This window comes from Watersipora subatra, chromosome 10 (assembly GCF_963576615.1).
Source record: "Watersipora subatra chromosome 10, tzWatSuba1.1, whole genome shotgun sequence".
NCBI classification, from domain to species: Eukaryota; Metazoa; Bryozoa; class Gymnolaemata; order Cheilostomatida; family Watersiporidae; genus Watersipora; species Watersipora subatra.
This window is the reverse complement of record NC_088717.1, coordinates 56,440,939-56,464,040: the sequence shown is the minus strand read 5'-3', so window position 1 is coordinate 56,464,040 and position 23,102 is coordinate 56,440,939. Positions and strand designations below refer to the sequence as shown.

Below are 23,102 nucleotides of genomic sequence, written 5' to 3'. Positions count from 1 at the left end.
GACTCCTTTATACTCTTTTCCTCCACAGAGCGAGTCTGTGCAGGGAAGCCGATTTGTTTTTACAGGAGTCTCACAGGTTTTACCTGTAGGTAACCACTCATTTAGCTTTACCAAAATTTCAAACATTATCAGCCATATTTAAAATAATCAAATCTTTTAGTGTAAAATAAACTGAACAAACAAATATAATGCCTCAACTTTCGTCTAGCCTTTGTTAAGAGTTGAAGAACATGAAACTGCTATCAGACCTTCTCACCATCTACCATTAGTGCCTGTTTGTGGTAAAAAAATTGAGCTCACTGAGTCGGTGAGACAGCAAGTTACTACTAATGCTGCACATGGGAGACAATTAAGATCACCCGTTTGATCACTTTGCAAAACTTACCTCTAGTACCAAGATACAGAAAAGAAATGGATACTTCAAAGTCCAGCAAATGCAGTAATGCAGCATTTATCTCCACGTAAGGTAAAATATAAGACATATAGATGTAGATGACACCTGATTATGTTTTTTAGTGTGTTTAGTAGTGTTTAATTGTTGAAAGCATGTGAGCTGAATACTGTTGTAGTATTGTTTCATGTAAATTATAATAGCATCATAGATACTATTATAATTCACATAAAACAAAGACCCAGTCTGTATAGTACGTGTATAAATAAGCTATCAAAAGGTAGAAAAGTTAACAATAACCATATGGCATAAGGAACTATGTCACTACATTAATTCTGGTACAGAGACAGTATCAAGTTGGCAAAATCCTACATCGATCAGGCATAAGAAACTGCATGAATATAGCAAAATTAACCATGCTGATATAGGATAAGGAGCTATACAAACATAGCATAGCTAACCATGCTGATATAGCATAAGGAACTATACCAGTATAGCATACTTAATCCTGCTGATATAACAGAAAAAGCTACACATATGTCAATATGGCAAACATAGCGCACCATACATATGCAAATTCCGTCGTCGCTACCTCACCGACCTCTCAGAGCTAGCTCAAATAAGCGGTCATATTCTCACCAATGTAGCCTGTCGCACACAGACATGCAAAGTCCGAGTCAGTTGAAATACATTTCCCGTGAACACAAGGGCTGTCACTGCAGGCTAATGTTCTTTCACACCGATCTCCAGTTTTATGTGGAGGGCATAAACATCTTGCTATGTCAGGCTTCCAAAGCTACAGCATATAATTGAGGGCTTGTGTCGATTGTTTCAAACTAGCAACAGCTTAACTCATGAGTTTTAAGGCTGCATACAGAAGATTGTTACAAAATAACCTTTGAACTTTAGTTTAGCAAAGGATAATGTTATCATAGTAATTGCAGTGAGAATTGTGTGCTAAAACTCAGCATGACATCTCATTCTTTGCAAATATAGATAAAACGGTGTTCTTTTTATTTTGTTAACATCGACACGTTGTTCTCTTTATTTTGTTAACAATAAAAAGTTATCCCTTTCATCTCAGTATCATTAAGAAAGTCTTCCTTTTTATTTCAGTAATATTAAAACATTGTCCATTTTCTTCCTCTAAAATTAAGGCACTGTCATTTTTATTTCAGTAACAATAAGAAGTTATCCTATTTATTTTACTACTAAGAAGTTGTTCTCTTTGTTTTAGTAACATTAAGAAGTTGTCCTCTCTATTTTAGTAATAGTGCACATTCACTAATAGAACTTTTGAAAAGTTTCCAAATAGTTTTAGTCTAAATCTATGCATTAAGATCATTATACATTTTCATGAAACCTCAGGTCTATTAGGTACCTGCTGCACCGGATAACCTAGTGTAAAGAGTAGAAAACTCCTATAATTATCTACATGTAATGACAAAGACAGCTGTTGTTGAAGCAGTTATCACTAGATTGTTAATAAGCAGTCACCTGGCAGATAGATTCAGACGAACATTGCTTCAACTGACAGCTATCTGCAATAGACAACATGAGCAGCTGAGTGTGTAGTCAGGTCATAATGATGTATCTTTTAGCTCCCCTAGAAGGCTACATGTTACTGCAAAGTATGATCATGTTTCAAATAGTTGGAAGACTAAGAAATTATCAAGGTCAAGGTGTTTTGCAGTGCCCAATAATCAGTTGAAACAGATGAAAGATATAATCGACGAAAATGGCAACATCAAAGTTGGTTATAAAGTGTTCACAAAACAGCAATATGATAGGTCAACATTTTGATGGCAGGAGATGACTTGTAAACTTGCTAACTGTGAGACTAGCAGCATCAAAACATTGACAGTTCAATCCAATTTCTAACTACTGGCTGTTTGGCCCACTGTGTTACACTCCTGTAGTTTGATTGTTTTATTATCTACATCATGTGTACATGCGCTTGAAATCGTAGTGGCATGTTTTGTGCTAGCATAGTAATGCTTTGTAAATAAACACTGATGTGTTTTGGGCAATGAAAATATTTATACATGCAAATGCGTTGGCATTCCTTGTGCACAGATAGTTATGTTTTTTGTATACAAATTCACAAGTACGTCTTATGTACGCTTGTTGACACGTTGTACATGCAGACTAATAGGTATACGCCATATTGATACATGCAAACATGAAGGTATGTTTTGTCTTTTTACATTCATAATAACATGTTGTGTATAAACATGCCACGCAATGTCATGTTTAGCTCACATACATGTAAGTAATACTATATCTTCTGCATATACTCTACTCCCTACTTTAAAGGTGTCCTTTCACAAAATTTTTAGCAAATTTTATCAAAAACTATTAGTAATTTTTTTATCATTTAAGATTGTTTTTATGTTTGGGGTGATCTGACTACCAGGATGTTTCAAAATTACAATAGTTAAAACTTGATCGCTGTTAAAACACTCAGATCAAACGAAAGTGTGATTACGATGTCCATAATTGCAAAGAGACTGATGGAATAGTAACACCTCAACTTAAACGCAACAAATAGCTGATACCAACGATAACAACTGATGACGTCATTTTGCACGTATTTTTCTTCTGAGCGCTTTAACCGTGATCAAGTTTTGTTGATTTTAACCTAGAAACATCCTGGTAGTCAGATCACCTCAAACATCAAAAATAATCACAAATGATAGAAAAATACTGATACTTTCTGATAAAATCTACTAAAGTTTATGTAAGTTCTTTAAGTGGCTAGTTTAGTGTACATGGGTTTACCCAGGGGTTGTTTATTAACAAGTAATTTACTGGGCTTGGCTCAGGAGGTCGTCAATAGTACAAATAAGGTCAGTCTCCCTCAGTCAACCAAAGTGAGCAAATGCTTCTAAATATTCCAAGTAAAATATAGACCCTAAAGCTAGTACGTATCAATTCAGCATATGCTTGTGAATGAAGTTCATAAAACACTCACCATCAAGTTGATAAGCAAATGAAATGCTAGGCAAGTCTCCCCTAGAGAAAGGTAAAATAACCTTAATGCTGTTGGAGGTATTGCTGGTGATTGGGATATACAGCCCTTCCCTTGGCTCTATATCTCCTAGGCAAAATCTACAACACAAACCAATATATTACTAATGAAACACTTCTTTATACATATATCCTGACTTTAATTGAAACTTTTAGAAGAAATGTAATTTCCCACTCACTGCTTCAAATCAAAGGTCTAGGGTGTACATTTACCTGCTACCTTCGTACATAAAATTTAGCAAGCACAATGAGCTAAGAAAATTCATACTTCCCATTAAACTCAGCCACTTTAAATGGCACTGGTCACATGACTAGTTCATCACAAGTTGTTGACATGCGTGTTATTTTGAGTTGGAGGAACAGCTACGTGTTAGTCGATTTGTGTGAGTTTTGTTTTAACTAATTTGACAAAAATCATCATGCTGTTTACTTACATATCTGATACCACGTTACGGTCCTCATTTCCAAAGTAGACCTCTAAGCTAGACAGGTTACCATCGCTTGCACACAGCTCTTGTGAGATGACATCATCATTGCTGTAGTGCTGAAACGGAATTCTGTAGAAGCAAATGACAAACCGACTCTCACTACTCGCTGCTGCCTGCAATGTTAGAATGTGCGTATTACAAACTCTCACTACTCGCTGCTGCCTGCAATGTTAGCATGTCGTCTTACAAACTCTCAGATACAGATGTATGAGTATAAATAGTTGGCTATCCAACGTTTATGTTCAAACGTAATTCAATGACTAAACTTAAATAAAAACTTTTGACTTTCCAGATAAAAATTTATTTGGAAAGTCAAACTTTTCAAATAAATGTTTGAAAATTTTATAAATACAGTGTATTTATCTATAAATACATACCATGAATTACTTTGTTACATGTAGGCATATATAATATTTGAACTTATGGTGATCAAAGTGCATATATACTTTTTAATGTATCGCTCTTACAATTTTGATTAGCCCAGGAACCAGCTCATCCTGATTGTCCAACCTGAGGAAATGTAGATTTCTGTCATTCACTTGTATATCCAGAGAGAAGACAACCTCTAAATGTAATTAATAATAGCTTGGGTCATCATTTTCCTTAATAGTTTCTAGAATCAACTATTGTAGCAGTGTTTATGCTTTGTAGATTATTTTTCAAAATATTTATAAACTAAAAGAAATACATGTGAAAAATAAAAACGTTGCTGTAAATGTTGGGCAAAGCTTACCCAAGCAAAAAACAAAAAATATTTACTCTACAAATTATGGCAACAAGATGCCATAAATAATGTTCATAACTTGAACTGACAGCCTGCATTGTAACATGAAAGTAGCCTTTAAATTATCTATAACTGCAATAACACAAGTAATTTTATCATTGTGCTGAAAGCTAGAGATAAATTCCCAATGGCTTTGGATATGCCAAACAAGTAGAGATAGCGTAAAATTCAGAGAAGATGCCCTGTTCTGCTAAATCTGTGACAGCTGAATAGAGCAAACCTTTCAATTAAATATGGTAATTGTTATAAACAATAGTCATGCACTGCATAGTCTTGAACTTGCTGTTTTAAAACTTCATGCAAAGCCTGATACTATTCAGTCATGTCTGTCAGTCATGTCATTCAAGCCTATTCCTATAGATGACCTGCTTAGTCATGTCAGCCAACAGGCCTGTTACTATAGCAGACCTGCTTAGTCATGTCAGTCAACAAGCCTGTTACTATAGAACACCTGCTTAGCCATGACAGTCAACAAGCCTGCTACCATAAATAACCTGCTTAGTCATGTCAATCAACAAGCCTGTTACTACAAAATCCCTGTTTAGTCATGTCAGTCAATAAGCCAGATACTATATACATGTAAGACCTGTTTAGTCGTATCAGTGAAGCTTGGCTGCAAAGTACACAAAAACAGAGCAACTCAAGAAAAAATTTGAGTGACGGGAATACTATCAACTAGAGTTGTCACTAAGCACGAAGGCAGCAGCGCAAGGCTTGACAGCATGCCACCATAGACAGCTGCGATAGAGATTGTCAGATCTCCCAGTTACTTCTTGAAGCGGTTATTGCAAAGAATTTGGAACTGACTTCTTAACGACATTCAGTCTAACCGCTTATCCTTGAGCTTCTTTGATGCAAGCTAGTAGAACAAGTGCTTTAGAGAAAATATATTCCTAGCACTTATACCAGACCACCTTTTTGCTACTGCTGCCCAAATAATCTTTAAAGTTACAAATTGTAACGGCGTTTTAATGTCATACTGTTTTAAAAGAACTTACTATATAGCATTTTTGTTTTGTCCGGTTGTTTTGTCATATTATAAATTATTAATTTTAAAAAATTGGCAAGTTTTTTTTCAAACACTAGAAAAGTAGTCAAGTCTCCTGCTAAAAAAACTATTAAAACTAGTGAAATATTCCTACCTCAAGAAAAATTAAATCTCTAGTGACAAGTTTTTTAACTCATGTACAATTCTATGTAGCGCTTGGACTATAAAAACAAAGAGTGATTCTAGTTATCTCCGCTTATCTTCGTAATGTCTATAAACTATACATGTAACAGTGCTGTCATGTCATGCATTATCGAATCAACAGCAGGAGCATGAGCATCCACTATCTATCAGAAAAAGTTACCAATGTTCAAGAAGACTTACCAATGTTCAAGGAGACTTACCAATGTTCAAGGAGAAGAGTCTAGCATGCACAGAGTTATCATACAAGTGTTTTGAATCGAGTGATTGAACCAGTCAAGATATTTCTGAGTTACTAGTCTTTTTATAGCTTCAGTATAATAATATGAGTCATTTCAAACCCATGTGTGATTCAGAGATCTCCAGTTTCTCATATGATGCCATGATTCAAATATAAAATTACATAATTAACTTGAATGTTATGTAAGAAATGTTGGTATCATTATTTAATAAGCGAATTCTGCAACAGCTTGAGTGTGGTTAGCAGCAGAGGAGTTGTCTAATCAATATGACCAAGTTGTTATCACATTTATATAAACTTGAGACATCATGTTAAATTTACTCTCACATTTCTCTGATGGTAGAAACGCTTTAAAGACATGCAACCAAATAATACTCAGAGGGATGAAGTCTGCAAGATTTTAGATGATTAGTAAATCAGTTTCTGGGAGAATTACAGCTTTGTAAATCTCCCTAGCCAAATCATAGACGCATTTACCTGTGCAAGCGATCTGCAGAAGAGATACTTGTGTGTAAAAAGCCTTGTGACAAAGAGAGTAAGGCTTTTTAAGGTTTAGGCAACAATCAACCAAGTACTTTTTAAACTGAGTTGGTTGATCGCCCATGCTGTGGCACAGACACTTCAGACTATGAAAGGTAACAGGTAATGCAATGGTGAAGCTTTTTAGATTCTAAACAGCTTCACCATTATATATGGGACTACTAAAATATAAGTATTATATATATAATATATAAAGTAAATATAACAAAAGCTTGCTAGAATAGCATAACTCGTGGACTTGGCCGTCACCATTAATACTTGGGCTTTGAAACATCTCCAGTACTAATCAAATCATAATTGTTCATAGTAACAGTTTCAGTGTTCAACAGTAATATAAAAGTTGAAAATATTACCATTTGTATTTCTTGTCGAAAACATTGGAACAATTATGATTTGGTAAGTGTTTAAAATGTTACATGGACCAAGTGTTAATGGTGACTGACTAATCCATGAAAGTTATTCTATTCTGGCAAACTTGTGTTATATTTACTCTATATATTATATATGTTTATATTCTAGTTAGTCGATATATGTTATATTTAGTTTAGCTAGTTGATATTTAGCCTATGTTGTGTTGACCTCAAGTTAGAGCCGGTCAACAGACCAACAATTATGATTGTAAGAATGCTCTCCTGTCTCTATGCATATACATATACTAACATAAAACAGCGACAGACAAGAATAGAAACAATGTACTCACGAAAAGCAAAAGTGTAGGTAAACCCATAACCTTGGTGAAGTCTCACTCTACCCCTTATGTCACGAGGAAATACTAAAACACTCAAATGAACAGCCTTGGAGAAGGAATTATGCAACAAGAAGCATACAATTATAGATATAACAGACAATAGAGTGATTAGATAGGCAGGTCTTGATAAGAATGACTGGATAAGAATAATGATAAGAGAAGGGTTGTTCTCAGAAGCTCTGGTATGAGAACTGATCTACATGGCTGAGATTGCTGGGAATTTCGATCATAGATCTGTGCTAGTATATACACAGAGGTTACATAAACATAGCAAATGGGATTGCTGACATTTTAAAATAGTTTTTAGATTGTGAGCCCAACGTCTTTGTAGAGATCTGAGGTTATTGTATATCTATGGACTCCTGAGATTATGGTATGTTCACAGACTTCTGAGGCTATGGGATGCTGGTAGACTTCTGAAGCTACTATATTTTTACTAAATCGTGAGACTATAGTATGTTTATATAACTCAGAGGCTAGTACAGGCCATTTTCTGTTTTTGAACACCCGAGGAATTGATATTCACTAACAAAACAGCAAGAACGCGACCTACTAGACCCATATATTTGTGACAGAATGAGATCTATTTAAACAGGCCTGAGAAAATCTCAGGTGTATATGCACCAATGTTACATCGTATGATCAGCAAATACGGGCAGCAACCTTCAGCGTTTTTAGCAGCTCCAGAAATACAACAACAAATTCTTTGTCATCACCAAAACTTGGTGTAAAGCAAGCTAATGCATCCAAACAGTCTAGATAGGTTTATAATAAACAAACCTAACAAGGGTAATGACAAGAAGTTGTCTGAAATGTGCCATGCACATGCAGGTACCCGTCACATGTTGTCATTTCACTAACTTTCCACTGATTTTATAGCGGATGTCACCTTCTATCAGCCTTCCCAGTATCAAAAACCAGGCATAAATAAAGTGCCATTTTAAGGAATATTAAAATCTGCTATAAATCAGAAAAGAACTCTTTCTTTTCCTTTAAACGTTCATTTTTTCCAACTTTTTTGCCTTTTCTTTTGCTATGAGATCCTACTTCAATGTTTTCCAGCTGAGGCGTCGCCCAGAACCTGATGTATTCATCATGAGAGCATGAGGCTATAAGAGACGCATCATGGCTGAGAGAGAGACTCTGGACTGGCAGGTCTCCATGGGTGCCCAGCGTGCGCTCAATGCAATTAGGGAGGATGTGGACCAACCTGTAACATATTCAGTGTTATAAAGAAGCGTATGGAAAAGCTACACGCTCTTACTCCTGCAAATATAGGTCACATTGAGGTTAAAACCTAAAAATGTGTATGAATTAGCCTTTCCATAATAAATTTCCAACGAAATTTAAATAAACTTAATTTTGTATCCAGTCTCACAAGCATAAGAAGTGACCCTGTTTACTGGCACAGAATTTATCAGCAACACTAAATGAGATTTGATATGAGTAAAATTGTGAAACCAATTACGGATTTGCCTCCCTTGGTCTACCCTTTAGGATGGTTTGTTGAAATTTTGAGATCTGCACACTTTTATTTAATACATTAAACGTAATATGTATTACGCATAAAATAAAACATAATAAAAAACTAGGTTGGTTTCATATTTTTTAGGGCAGCTAAGAATGGAACAATTTTTAAGCGCTTTTATTGTAATCTTCAACCGAGTATGATAAAAACAACTTAAATTCAACCATTAAAACTTTGGGAACATTTGAGCTGTGCAGAAGGTGAATAATGTCACACGTATTGATAAACAGTGTCATGCAATAAACTAAAGGTCCTTAACAATGTGCAACCAAAGAATAAGGTGACATGACAACCCACCCATAATATGACAAATATTAGATTAACTTGAACAAAATTCTTCAAGTTTCTGATAGCAGACAAAGTCTTATACTAAGTTAAACGAAACACAAGTGACACGACTATGACAACAATACTTCATGTTTGTCACATGACTATAACAACAACACTTCATGTTCGTAATCGACCTGCTTAACAGCTTGTGCGCAGATGAGTAAAACTCATCAAAGTTATTTGCCCCTTAACCATTTTCACAAAAGGCTAATAGGTGAGACAACATAATATCTGTATTTTTTTTAAATTATTCTTGGCCCAACCTGTATGTTTTAATTTGGAGTAATGGTTAATGAAATTTTTTTAATAAATATGATATACGCATGAGCACACCAAGTGGCAATATCCTGATAAGGCAAGAACATCCTGATAAGGCAAGAACATCCTGATAAGACACGAATATCCTGATAAGGCAAGAATATCCAGATAAGGCAAGAACATCCTGATAAGGCAGGAACATCCTGATAAGACAAGAATATCCTGATAATGACACTCTGTGCTATTGTCAATCCAACACCCTCAATGTATAAACATAATCACCCAATCTTTCAATTTCATGTCTAGTACAATCTATCTTGTCAGGGTCATGAATGTAACACAGTTCTGCATAGTCAGCTTACAATGGCTGAGGATGACTCAGCTCAGCAAAGGGTAAACAGTACCACTTTGATATAACAAGGTGTGAGAGAAAATTCAGGACTGATAACTTGAAAACTGTTATCTTCTTTGTCTTTCTCAAGCTTGCTCACTGCTCAGTTTGATCGGATTCATGAGCCAGTATAAAATTATGAAATAATAGCAGGATATAAGCATTAGCATGAAATCTAGCAGTAAATGAGTAAAAGCAGGGCACTCTACACCCCTTCCTTTACAAATAACATCACCTGAGTTTGCCATCCATGCAACCTGTACACATGATATCATCGCTCAAAGGAAGCATGCAGTCTATACTCGAGGGATGGCCTGGGTACCTGTCACTGATGTTACCCCACTCGCCCCAGTTAAAGATTTGAAGGCTACCATCTCCATCTCCACAGACTACTTTGCTATTATTCTACAAATAGATAATATAAATAATAAATATGAATATAATAGTTCACTTATACAGTTGAAACATGTTAAAAATGTCGTCAAACATTTTGATGGGAGGGAAGTTGGCTGATAACTCAGCAGTATGAGAAAAAACAGGGAAGAGGGTAAAGTCCTTCAAATCCCTAAGGGAGGTGAAAGTTTAATCATTGTCATACAGGTGTCATGTAGTTGATACAGAACAGTCCAACCTAAGGTAAACTGGTAGACACACAAGAGGTCCAATTACACTAGATAACTGATGTGTACACTAACATTTCATCAAGTGTATGTAATATGGCAATGCGAAAATGCTCCACCTTCTCGCACAAAACTGTTTGGTAAAAATATGTCCTATTTTTTTCAAAAGCTCTCAATAGAGCTACTCAGTCAATGATAACTTTATGTCTAGAAATGATTTACAGTTTCAAAAACCTCTAGGTTCTATGATTTATATGAGTAGTTTTAGTAGTAGACTCTTTGCTAGCGGAGTATGGGTATTTCTGCACTAGTAGAAGTACCCTAGGACACTTTTCTTTCGCTAGTATTTAGTTTCGTGAGTAGCACACAGAGTAAAATTTCGCTGCAACTTAATTTCGCGGCTCTGATGAGTGCAAAAATATAGTGATGTGAAAATAAATGCAGTGGAAAAAACAGATTACATTCCTCAGGTTCAGTTCACTAATAAGAAAAAAAATTCAATTATGGAATAGTTCGTATTTGTAAACCGCATGTTGAAATGTGTGGGTGAGATAGATAATTCAATTTGATCAATTGCTGCCATTTGTTTCTTGGACTATCAATGACGTCTAGGTCCCTCCCGCCGTGACTTTCACACTCGAATCTCAAGAAGAAGAAAATAGATACGTAACAACCAACTTCACAACCAGAACTGTATAACCCTTTCGCTGCCATAAACGCATTTATGCGTCTTCTAGGGGCCATTGCCGTAAACGCATTTTTGGACTTTCTTAGCAATTGCGTGGTAACCTGATTTTATAATTCATTGACCACATAACCCACGTTCTTTAAGAGTTTTATGAAATTGACTGTGTTGTCCGAAGATTTCTCTATAAAATCAGCCTAAAACAACAAAGCAATTTTAAACATCTGAGAATTTCTAATCTAAAAACGAACATTTTTCTGTGGGTTCATTAACTCCCGCGCGCGAGCCATAAAACAGGAACGTAATTAGTCGTTGATGACATTATAGCTAACTAAGAATTAGATATTCGTGATTATACAGATAATTCAAGTAGCAGCACTGTCTCTGACAGTGGTGAAAGTAATAGTTTTGTAAGAGTAAGGAACATTGTGGAAGATCGTTTTAGCTTCGGATCGATCATAGCTTCACATAGCTTTATCATCGTGCACAAGTAGAGATACATTGATTTTTTGCATAGCAATATTGGTTAAAATGTTGGCAAAATAAAATATGAAACAAAAATGTTCTAGATATTGAACTTGAAAAAATACTGTATACATATGATGAAGCGATATCGGCAATGTCGGTAAAATGGCTGGCACTAGGCCGATAGCTAATTTGTACATGGTTGGCAGTGAAAGAGATAATGTGGTTGGACCTGATGAGGGTTGATATTGTTTTTGGTTGGTAATAAAATTCATCATTACAATAATTATTCTTCAATTTTACGACTTCACCTACCAGACTTTCATCCTCATCAGTTACAAATTCGGTGACTAAACTGTTATCATCTTAATTTGCTTTGCCATGCTGCTCAGTCGGTGTATTAGCTATAATGAGTTTACCAGAAATTTCCCATTGAGCCCAACCACAGACGAAAATTGCCTGCATTTCTAATATGACGATTTTATTGTGGAGATCAATGAACAAAGCTATTTAACTTCGCGTTTTTGCACGTTCGTTATGATAGTTTAGTTTCGCTCATGAAATTTTCGCGAGAGGATGACACCGCGAAAATGCGAAAGTTCGATGACGCGAATACATAAGTGTCCTAGGGTACCCTACTCATGTAAACCTGATGTTTGTTGCACAATTACAGTAGCTCTTGTTGCGATAGAGGTAGACGATCAGCTGAGATAACTGAGTCAGGTAGAGCTTGTTGGCAGTCAGTATGTAAATTTTATTGATCTAACAAAGTTATAAATGACTAATGCTAATAAGCTATTAGTACGGACCACATGCCATATAATGAACTCATTCCGTGATGGCTAAATATTTTTATTTAAATTCGTTCATGGCTCACCCTCTAATCAATAGAGCCATTACTGTGTAGATAACATGTTGATGACAGAGACACGTAAAAGGCAACTACAAGTTTATAAAGGTATGAATGAAACAATAGAGTTATAACACCTTCATTGTTGCTATAGACAACAACTCCAAGTTTATAAAGGTATGAATGAAACAATAGAGTTATAATATCTTCATTATTGCTATATAAAACAACTCCAAGTTTATAAAGGTATGAATGAAATAATAGAGTTATAATACCTTCATTATTGCTATAGACAACAACTTGATGTTTATAAAGGTATGAATGAAACAAGAGTTATAATACCTTCATTATTGCTATAGACAACAACTCCATGTTTATAAAGGTATGAATGAAACAATAAAGTTATCATACCTTCATTATTGCTGTAGAAAACAACTTGAAGTTTATAAAGGTATGAATGAAACAATAGAGTTATCATACCTTCATTATTGCTATAGACAACAACTCCGATTCAAACAATTCCGACTGCAGCTCCAACTTTCTGTTTTTAATGTTGACACAGCTGAGAGTGCCGTCCCCACTACAGATTATAGGATGTGATGTCAGCGGTGCAGCGAAAAGTAAACGGCTCAGTGATGAAACGAAATGGAGCACAACAAAGAAAAACAACTCCTTGAGTTACCGATAAGAACAAAAACAAGTTCTATTCTGGTCTTTCAGATCAGTTGCTGTTAGCCAACATGAGAAGTTTTCTTAACTTTTCAACTTCATAGACTTGCTGTTGCTATTGTACATGTGAATTCACATTGTAGCAGTTACTAAATATAGTGAAAAAATTACCAGAGTCATTAAAAACCATAAAATAATGAAAAATGCCATCACACAGTGAGTAATTCCACCATCCAATGGGTAATACCACCACCCAATGAGCAATATCGTAGCCCAATGAGCAATACCGCTTTACAGTAGGCAATACCAGGTACACAATGAGCAATACAGGTACACAATGAGCAAAACAGGTACACGATGAGCAATAGAGGTACACGATGAGCAATAGAGGTACACAATGAGCAATAGAGGTACACGATGAGCAATAGAGGTACACGATGAGCAATAGAGGTACACGATGAGCAATAGAGGTACACGATGAGCAATACAGGTACACGATGAGCAACAGAGGTACACGATGAGCAATAGAGGTACACGATGAGCAATAGAGGTACACAGTGAGCAATACAGGTATGCAGTGAGTAATACAGATACACGATGAGCAATACAAGTACACGATGAGCAATAGAGGTACACGATGAGCAATCGAGGTACACAGTGAGCACTACAGGTACACAGTGAGCAATACAGGTACACGATCAGCACTACAGGTGCACGATGAGCAATAGAGGTACAGGATGAGCAATAGAGGTACAGGATGAGCAATAGAGGTACACGATGAGCAATAGAGGTACACGATGAGCAATACAGGTACACGATGAGCAATACAGGTACACAGTGAGCAATACAGGTACACAGTGAGCAATAGAGGTACACAGTGAGCAATACAGGTACACAGTGAGCAATACAGGTACACGATGACCACTACAGGTACACGATGAGCAATACAGGTACACGATGAGCAATACAGGTACACGATGAGCAATATAGGTACACGATGAGCAATACAGGTACACGATGAGCAATAGAGGTACACGATGAGCAATAGAGGTACACGATGAGCAATAGAGGTACACGATGAGCAATAGAGGTACACGATGAGCAATACAGGTACACGATGAGCAATAGAGGTACACAGTGAGCAATAGAGGTACACAGTGAGCAATAGAGGTACACAGTGAGCAACAGAGGTACACAGTGAGCAACAGAGGTACACAGTGAGCAATAGCGGTACACAGTGAGCAATAGAGGTACACGATGAGCAATACAGGTATACAGTGAGTAATACAGGTACACGATGAGCAATAGAGGTACACAGTGAGCAATAGAGGTACACAGTGAGCAATAGAGGTACACAGTGAGCAACAGAGGTACACAGTGAGCAACAGAGGTACACGATGAGCAATAGAGGTACACGATGAGCAATAGAGGTACACGATGAGCAATACAGGTACACGATGAGCAATACAGGTACACAGTGAGCAATAGAGGTACACAGTGAGCAATACAGGTACACAGTGAGCAATACAGGTACACGATGACCACTACAGGTACACGATGAGCAATACAGGTACACGATGAGCAATACAGGTACACGATGAGCAATATAGGTACACGATGAGCAATACAGGTACACGATGAGCAATAGAGGTACACGATGAGCAATACAGGTACACGATGAGCAATAGAGGTACACGATGAGCAATAGAGGTACACGATGAGCAATACAGGTACACGATGAGCAATAGAGGTACACAGTGAGCAATAGAGGTACACAGTGAGCAATAGAGGTACACAGTGAGCAACAGAGGTACACAGTGAGCAACAGAGGTACACAGTGAGCAATAGCGGTACACAGTGAGCAATAGAGGTACACAGTGAGCAATACAGGTATACAGTGAGTAATACAGGTACACGATGAGCAATAGAGGTACACAGTGAGCAATAGAGGTACACAGTGAGCAATAGAGGTACACAGTGAGCAACAGAGGTACACAGTGAGCAACAGAGGTACACAGTGAGCAATAGCGGTACACAGTGAGCAATAGAGGTACACAATGAACAATACAGGCACAGTACAGTTAAAAGAACTAAACCAAGAGCCAACCTGGTAACTAGAAGATGTTTTTTATTCTCATGACAGACCATGTCACTTATATACTCATCATTCTCCTTCAGTTCCATAACAGGTGTAGGCATTCTGCAATATGAACAGTGACATTGAAGGCATGTTTAAGTGAACACTCTCAGTCTATCTATATACCCTAGGACACTTATATTTCGCCAGTATTTAGTTTCGTGAGTAGCATACAGAGTAAAATTTCGCTGGAACTTAATTTCACAGCTCTGATGAGTGCGAAAATATAGTGATGTGAAAATAAATGCAGTGGAACAAACATTAGATTCCTCAGGTCCAGTTCACTGGTACGAAATATTTTTCAATTTGGGACTACCGTACTGTTTGGACTATAAACCGCACCTCTATAGAAGCTGCATGCGCTTTATTTTCCAAAAACGATAATAAAACAATACATAAGCCGCACCTTACTATAGGCCGCAGAACTAAGGACTGTGCTTTTTAACGTGGCAGCAACTTTGCCATTTAAAACGGAACAGTGCAGAATGGCACAGTTTCGTATTATCCGACGCTTTTTAACTTAGTGCCTAACGGGACAGTACCGTGAGCATTGTATTTCTTTCACAACTAGAAGTGCACTAATTGGAGATTCCCGTTAGTGCGCCCTAGCGGTGAAGGAAAAAACCACAGAATAAGCCACAGTGATTAGCCGCACCCTTGTAGGCCTACCTATAAGCCGCATGGCTCAAATCATCAGAAAAAAGTAGCGGCTAATCGTCCGAAAAGTACGGTAGTTTGTATTTGTGAACCGCAGGTAGAAATGTGTAGGCGAGATCAATAATGCAATTTGATCGCTTGCTGCAGTTTGTCTCCTGGACTATCAATAACGTCAAGGTCCCTGCCGCAGTGACTGATGTTGTACCAATATTAGAATTCAAGTATTTATAGCATGCGGTGCCGCAGTGGCCATGGCCCCGGGTTGTTATTGCTTTTGGTTGGTAATAAAATTCATCACCACAATAATTATTATTCAATTTTATGACTTTCCCTACCAGACTGTCATCCTCATCAGTTACAAATTCAATGACTAAACTACCCTACAGGATGAAAATATTCGTTGGTCATAAAAATTCGCGATTTCGCGAACAGTCAATCCCGCGAATTATTAAATTCAGTGAATAATTAGTTCTATTTTTAATCACAAGAGAGAATAACTACTGCATCAAATTTAAAACTAGTCGCTAGCCTAGTTTTTAATGTAAATACTAAACGTAATTGAGTTCCAAAACATTTTCAAAATCATTGCCTGAGCTTTGAGCTAACACCATTGGCAATGCATCACATTTATTTACAAAATTATTCGAGGTTGTCACACGATATGCAGAATGGCGTCATCGCGAAAATAGCCGCGAGGCAGAAGTACTAAACGTAGCCGAGTTCCAAAACTTCTTTAAAATCATCGCCAGCCTTCGAGCTTTATTGCTACTGCGTCAAACTTTACAAAATTATTCAAGGTTTTTACAAGTTATTCGGCATGGCTTCAGCATAGCAAAAAAGCTCTCCTAGTCTTTTTACATTAGAATCAACTCCATCAATTTCTAATACCGAAGTCAAGGACGATCATGATTCTGATCTGAACATTATGGTATGTATTTGATTTGCAGTGCAGATACGTTTTTCTATAATCAACTGCATTAGTTAATTCTTTTGTTTAAAAACTGATCGCTTTCATCAAATACTTCAGCTATTGTTTTTGTACTTCCTCAACACTCGTTAATATTTTTTCTTTTTTGTGTTTATTGCAGATTGACTACGAAAACTAGACACAAGTACATGTAGTAATAATATTCATCAAGGCAGGAATATTGGCAGAGAGGCAACGAGTCAACCTAGACCTCTTCATCGACAACAACTCTTTGATATCGCTGTAGCAAACATGATTAAATTATATATTTTATTTCATGTATAGATATATTATAATTTATTACAAACTTGAGTGTACAAATAAAATGTTTCAAATACAAATAAAATTTTACAAAAGATGAATGGAGTAAATATAAACAGTTTAGTCCATATGGCGGTTGTCTAGCAATGAAATTAAACTGGTACTCGTGATATGTGAATACTAGCGTGTAATGGTGCTTTCTGACTAGTTATTTTGGTAATAGCAGCTCTGTCGCTGTCTTGGGTATGTGTTGAAGGCGATTCTCTCGCTACTACATGGCTGGTAAGGAAGTTATCATCAGAACCCTCCTCGTGGCTTACTATTGCAAAGTTCTGCCAGCTGGCCAAAGATTTGTGCTCGTAAAGGCGTTTTCGTTCCTTTTTTAAAAACAGATATATTCTTCTCGTAAGTAGCTGCGGTCACTTCAACCTCAATTTCCAGACCTCCCTGAATGATTGGTGATCTTCTAAGAATGACATCTACCACCCTTGCAATCATTGTTCTTCGGTGTATGATGAAAAATCTCTCTCTCACACTAAAACAAATAATGAAGCAGTAGGGATGGAAAAAATTAGTATTGCGTTTTACCGAAGAACCAAAGTAAAATTTAACTAATTTAGTAAATGTAAAAAAACTCATTACTTACCACAAGTTGTTGGCTTATCAAAGGCCTCCAAAGCGATGAATATTCGTGAAAACCTCTGGACGCAGCAAAAATTGTTTACCGTGGAATAGCATGATCGCCCCGCAATTGTAAGCTAAATATAAACCGGAACACGCGGTGTGCGCATGCGTAGGAATATCTATTACTAGCCGCAATAGAGTTAACTTTTCCTAGAGAGTGGCAGTTTTCAACCGCGAATAAATTCATCCGCGAATATGCATGAAAAGACAATTTTCGCGAATTATAACTCCGCGAATAAATTCATCCTGTAGGGTAATATCATCATCTTCTTCATTTGTCTAGGCTTTTCCAAAAAAAACTTATTATCTTAATTTGTTTTGCCAAGCTGCTCAGTCGGTGTATCAGCTATAATGAGTTTAGCAAAACTTGCCCAATGAGCCAACCACACACGAAAATTGCCTGCATTTCTAATATGACGATTTTATTGTGAATATCAATGAACAAAGCCATTTATTTTCGCGTTTTCGCTCGTTCGTTACGATAGTTTAGTTTCGCGAGAGGCTGTTGCCGCGAAAACGCGAAAGTTAGATGCCGCGAATACATCAGTGTCCTAGGGTATATATATTTCTCAAAGTATGTCTGTCCGTGGATCTGTTATTCCAACTATGGCTACAGCGCCCGCTGATTACTTTTCCAATGCGGCCACGCGCTATGAAGCCCCTGGTAAATATTTTTTGTAAAGTTCAATTACTATATCTGGGGTCACAGCCAATTCTTCTCACGCGGACAGTTATATCGTCTCTGTGAAAAGAGCCTCTACATTCTCTCACAGTTCAATCAGACAAAGACAGTCCGATATTGCATTTTTACATTTGTACCAATGTCGAAAGGTACAGGTATCGTCGTATTTAAAGTTTTGATAGCTTCTGCTGGAACAGTAACCTTTTTTATACACACACACTTCTATGCAAGAATTGCTATTATTAATTCTATATATTAAGGATTTTTATTTTGTTTTCTCAGTTCGTATTAATTGTATCATTACCAAATCATTTTTTATTGTAATCATAGCAAATCTGACTTAATTTAGCTATTAATTGCCAATTATTTCAAATTTACACCTAAACTTTTTTATAGTCGTTTTATTTTTTTAATTTTATTTGACCTGCACGAAACATTTTCCTCATGATATAAAGTTTAAAAGTTGTTTGACAAAGTTTGAAAACCTTTACAGTTGTTTTTAATTTCTCTCGTAATTTATTTCAATTACACAAAACACTTTTCTCGTGATATGTAATTTAAAAGTTAGAATGGCAAATGTTGTTATATGTTAAATACAAATCAATTTTCTGACCAATGACTTTTTTATTACCCGGGCAACGCCGGGTAGCACAGCTAGTATATATATATGAATGTGAGTGTCGGTGGTTTGCATGTCCAGTCATAGCGATAGTTTTAGGAACGAAAAAACTGCTTCATAATGGAATTGAACTCAAAACACCAGTTGTGAAAACAAGCATTTCTATCCACTACATCACATGGCTTACTTGCCATACTATGAAATAATTGTGCACATACTTATTCCACCGGTTAACATATACATGCTTGAGGTCCTTGCAAAGATACTATTGGCTGCTACTAGCATGCTTGAGGATCATGATTGCATGAGAGATCTTGAGGCATAATGTAACAATTATATGCAGAATTATAAGCACGGCTCTTATTATAGTAAGGATATAGACTAGCTAACGTTACCCAAATTCATTTGGTCAAAAACTTAGCCGATGGCAATTACATTAAGCCTGGTTCCCACATCGATTGCGAGAATCCGGTGGTAACTTGCGCAGCAAAACACTTGCGACGTTAGGCTCGTCGGCATCTGTTCACATATAAGCTGTGTCGCTAAACATAATCGTGTAATCAAGTAAAATGTTCGCTGGCCATGCTGTTTCTATAATCGTGACCTTCACCTGTACAGTGCATTTCGGGAAGGTTTTGCCTGCGGCCTTTTGCAAAACTTGAACAGCGCTAAATTATTGCGTTGCTGCCGGCAACTACCGGCGGTACCCAGCGTGTAGGTTCCCATTTGACCGCTAACAGCCTGCGGTGCGGTCGCTGATGCTTTGCGACGTATATGGGAACCAGATTTTACTTACCACTGTTTATAAACTGTTTTACATCTTGAACAGATGTATGTTGATTAAAAATAAATTTTCTGTGCAAAACCATTTTTTATTATCGTGCAACGCCGGACATTCAACTAGTAGGTATACAAAGGCAGTAGTATCAACTAGTAGGTATACAAAGGCAGTAGTATCAACATGCATCTTGTATGTATTATCAGATGCGCAACAAAAAGTGTTTACATATGCTAACAAGTGTTCCCATCGTGTATGCCTCTCAGCTTTTAGTCAGCTTTCAGTGCACTATAATTCCATTCAAATGGTAATGCAACACATTTTACTGCTGTTTGCACAAATGTTCATATCTGTGCATACAGTAGAATGTTGAAGACTCGGCTGTATAACATATGCACATCTACCTCGGGTAGGAGAAATGCTTGACTTTCGATTTTTTGTTTCATAATATTTTACTTACATACAACAAATTAAGGATGGATATGAACGAACTTTGTTGAACCTCAAAATGATGCAATAGCAATGTGAAACGGCTTGCAATGATCGACAGTGGCTTGCAAGGAAATGAAACTTCCTACCAAAGAAAATTATGATTGATTAACAACGCACTATAATTTAAAACCAGTAGTAAGACTGATTTTATTGACTAATGATTATGATATAACTTGACAGGTTTTCATAAATATGCTCAATATCAAAAGTGCCTTAGTAATAATACATTTAATAGCATAAAGCTTTTAGCTAGCCTATTTAATGGTTGGCTTACATAGCAGTAACGAGAATAATCCGGGTTTGTCCTTGACATGAGCAAAAATTTTCTGAATTATTAGAAACTGCTTTGTAAGGATTAAAAAAGAAGATTAGAAGTAAGTTAACTGCTTTGCAAACATCATGACAAAACGTGAAGACTACTTATCTATGTTAACACATGCATGTTAACAGATGTATGTTAACACGTGTATGTTAACAATATCAACAAGTAACTTTTAAGCATTTACTTGTGCCTGAACGAGTGAAATAAACTCTATAGCATTATTCAAGCTTATACTTGCCATATATGAGATGGTACAAAATGTGTGGGCTCCAGAGCATTATTACGATACAACTAAAATTTGTACTTGAAGCCATCATTGTTGTCATAAAAAAGCTGCTAGACGTTTTGGCGGTTTTGAAGAGTTTTGGACGGAACACTTGTTTTCCAATAAGCATCTACCTATTGTATGTTACGATTAGCCAATAATCTTTACAAAAGTTGTAGAAATTCAAACATCCCAATATTTATATGGGCCAGAAAGTACAATCTATCTCTGTGTCATAATAAATGCATACACGATGTGTCAGAAACATTGATTCAGTAAACTATCGAAATTTAAAATAAATTAAATGAAAACACTTGCCTTCTCATGTCCCACATCTTTACCACTCCATCTTCATCGCCTGAGATCATGACATTCTGGTCTACAGACTCCACACTATATATGGCACTCCTGAAGGTGAATAAACAAAACTGCAAACGGGTAGGGCAGCTACCATATCAACCTTATATTCTTTGATGTTCTGAGGAAGCAAGTTAATGAGTATAGAAGCAGACGGTGCGATGAGAAAAACCAAACTGAAAGGAATGACAAGTCTGAATGGACTAGTTACCCTCTAGTTATATATCTGACTTACTCATGAGCCTTTGACTGCTTTACGTCAAGAGCGCCAGTCTCAAGGTTGACACGACACCAGCACTTGTCTTTGCCTGCTGAATACAAATGGCTGCCATCTGGTGTGACCCTGACGCATCTGATGGCCTTTCTGTGGTTCTCCAAGGACCGAAGTTTGTGCACAACAGTATCCTCTCTTTTTTCATCATAGCTGTAGCTGCAGATTGAAATTCTATCCGCTTACTTAATGCCGGCCATTTACTAGACCATGTTTTCAGTCTATACACAATAAATTATAATGAAACTAAAGGGGAAGATTATAGCACTGAGCATACTTATATATAATATAGTTGCTATATATGAAATTTATAATATACATTTACAAATAATTTATAATATATAATTTATAATATATTATTTAAAATATATATAATTTGTAGTATATATAACTTATAATATATACATATTAATAAACTTTTCATGTTTACAGTATGAGTATCGGCTAATGCTAAAAGATAACCTGTTATTATGTATGAAATTTATATTATACATGTATATGAAATTTATATTATACATGTATATATAATTCATAATATATAATTTACAATACATATAATTCAAAATATAAATAATTTGTAATATATATAACTTATAATATATATATTAATAAAGTTTACATGTTTACAGTATAAGTATCGGCTAATGCTAAAAGATAATAAGCTGACGCTGGTGAGAGTGGGAAGTGAGAGTGGGAACTATTAGTTATCATTATTTAAAACTTTAAAGCGAGCACAAAAAATGCTACACAAAACAACATTCGAGGGACAAATCTTAGACATGCCAGACTGAAATTCACCCTTGATACCTGAAAGTTTAAATATGTTAGATGATTGGAAACTTGCAAAAAGCTGTTCTCAAACAGCACTGGCTGTGGTTTAGACCAATGGTCTGCCGATTAGAGATCCAGTGTCCTACCAACCGGACAACCGTGAACACGGATACAGACTACACAACAAAATGAAGCAATAAAACATGCTAGCCATATTCATAAATACATGAGTTTCATTCACTATAAATTCCCGAGCTTTATAAATGTCTATTGACCTAACTTGCTAGAGCCCAAAGTATTAAAAAAATACAGTATTATAAAATTAACTTAAACCAGCACTAAGTTTGCAAATAGACATATAGAAAAAGAACTTACAGTGTAACATTACCACTAATATCTCCTACTGCTACTGCAGCTTTCCCAGGATGAAAACAAACATCTGTGGGTTGTGCTGAGCATTCAATAGAGCTTGGCACTTTCTGGGCAGCATCAGCCATATCTTAGCATCTAAACAGTGTCAATATGATTTACAATCACCAATGATAACGCAGAATACATACGCGCTACTTATACACATGGTCTATATATCTTTAGTAATTTAGATCGCTTAAACATGGTGGGTACTTATCAAA

General features: G+C 36.3%; 1 protein-coding gene across 1 annotated transcript; it reads right to left on the bottom strand.

Moving 5' to 3' along the window:
- Positions 1–7,891: 7,891 nt before the first annotated feature.
- LOC137405989 (WD repeat-containing protein 55-like) lies at positions 7,892–22,973 on the bottom strand. Its single transcript, XM_068092482.1, has 7 exons — positions 22,846–22,973; positions 21,664–21,858; positions 21,390–21,479; positions 15,315–15,407; positions 13,019–13,118; positions 10,154–10,323; positions 7,892–8,621 (listed from the first exon to the last, which is right to left on the bottom strand). The coding sequence occupies exons 1-7, from the start codon at positions 22,965–22,967 to the stop codon at positions 8,372–8,374; spliced, it is 1,020 nt and encodes a 339-aa protein (XP_067948583.1). The 5' UTR covers positions 22,968–22,973; the 3' UTR covers positions 7,892–8,371.
- Between the last annotated feature and the right edge of the window lie 129 nt (positions 22,974–23,102).

What these genes read in the sequence shown, in the direction of transcription:
- LOC137405989 (XM_068092482.1), bottom strand. Translation starts at nt 22,967, where the DNA reads ATGGCTGATGCTGCCCAGAAAGTGCCAAGCTCTATTGAATGCTCAGCA. An exon ending in ATTAGTGGTAATGTTACACT is followed by an intron (nt 21,859 to 22,845) that starts GTAAGTTCTTTT and finishes TTCAATCTGCAG; the next exon opens with CTACAGCTATGATGAAAAAA. An exon ending in TGCATGGATGGCAAACTCAG is followed by an intron (nt 8,622 to 10,153) that starts GTGATGTTATTT and finishes AATATGTTACAG; the next exon opens with GTTGGTCCACATCCTCCCTA.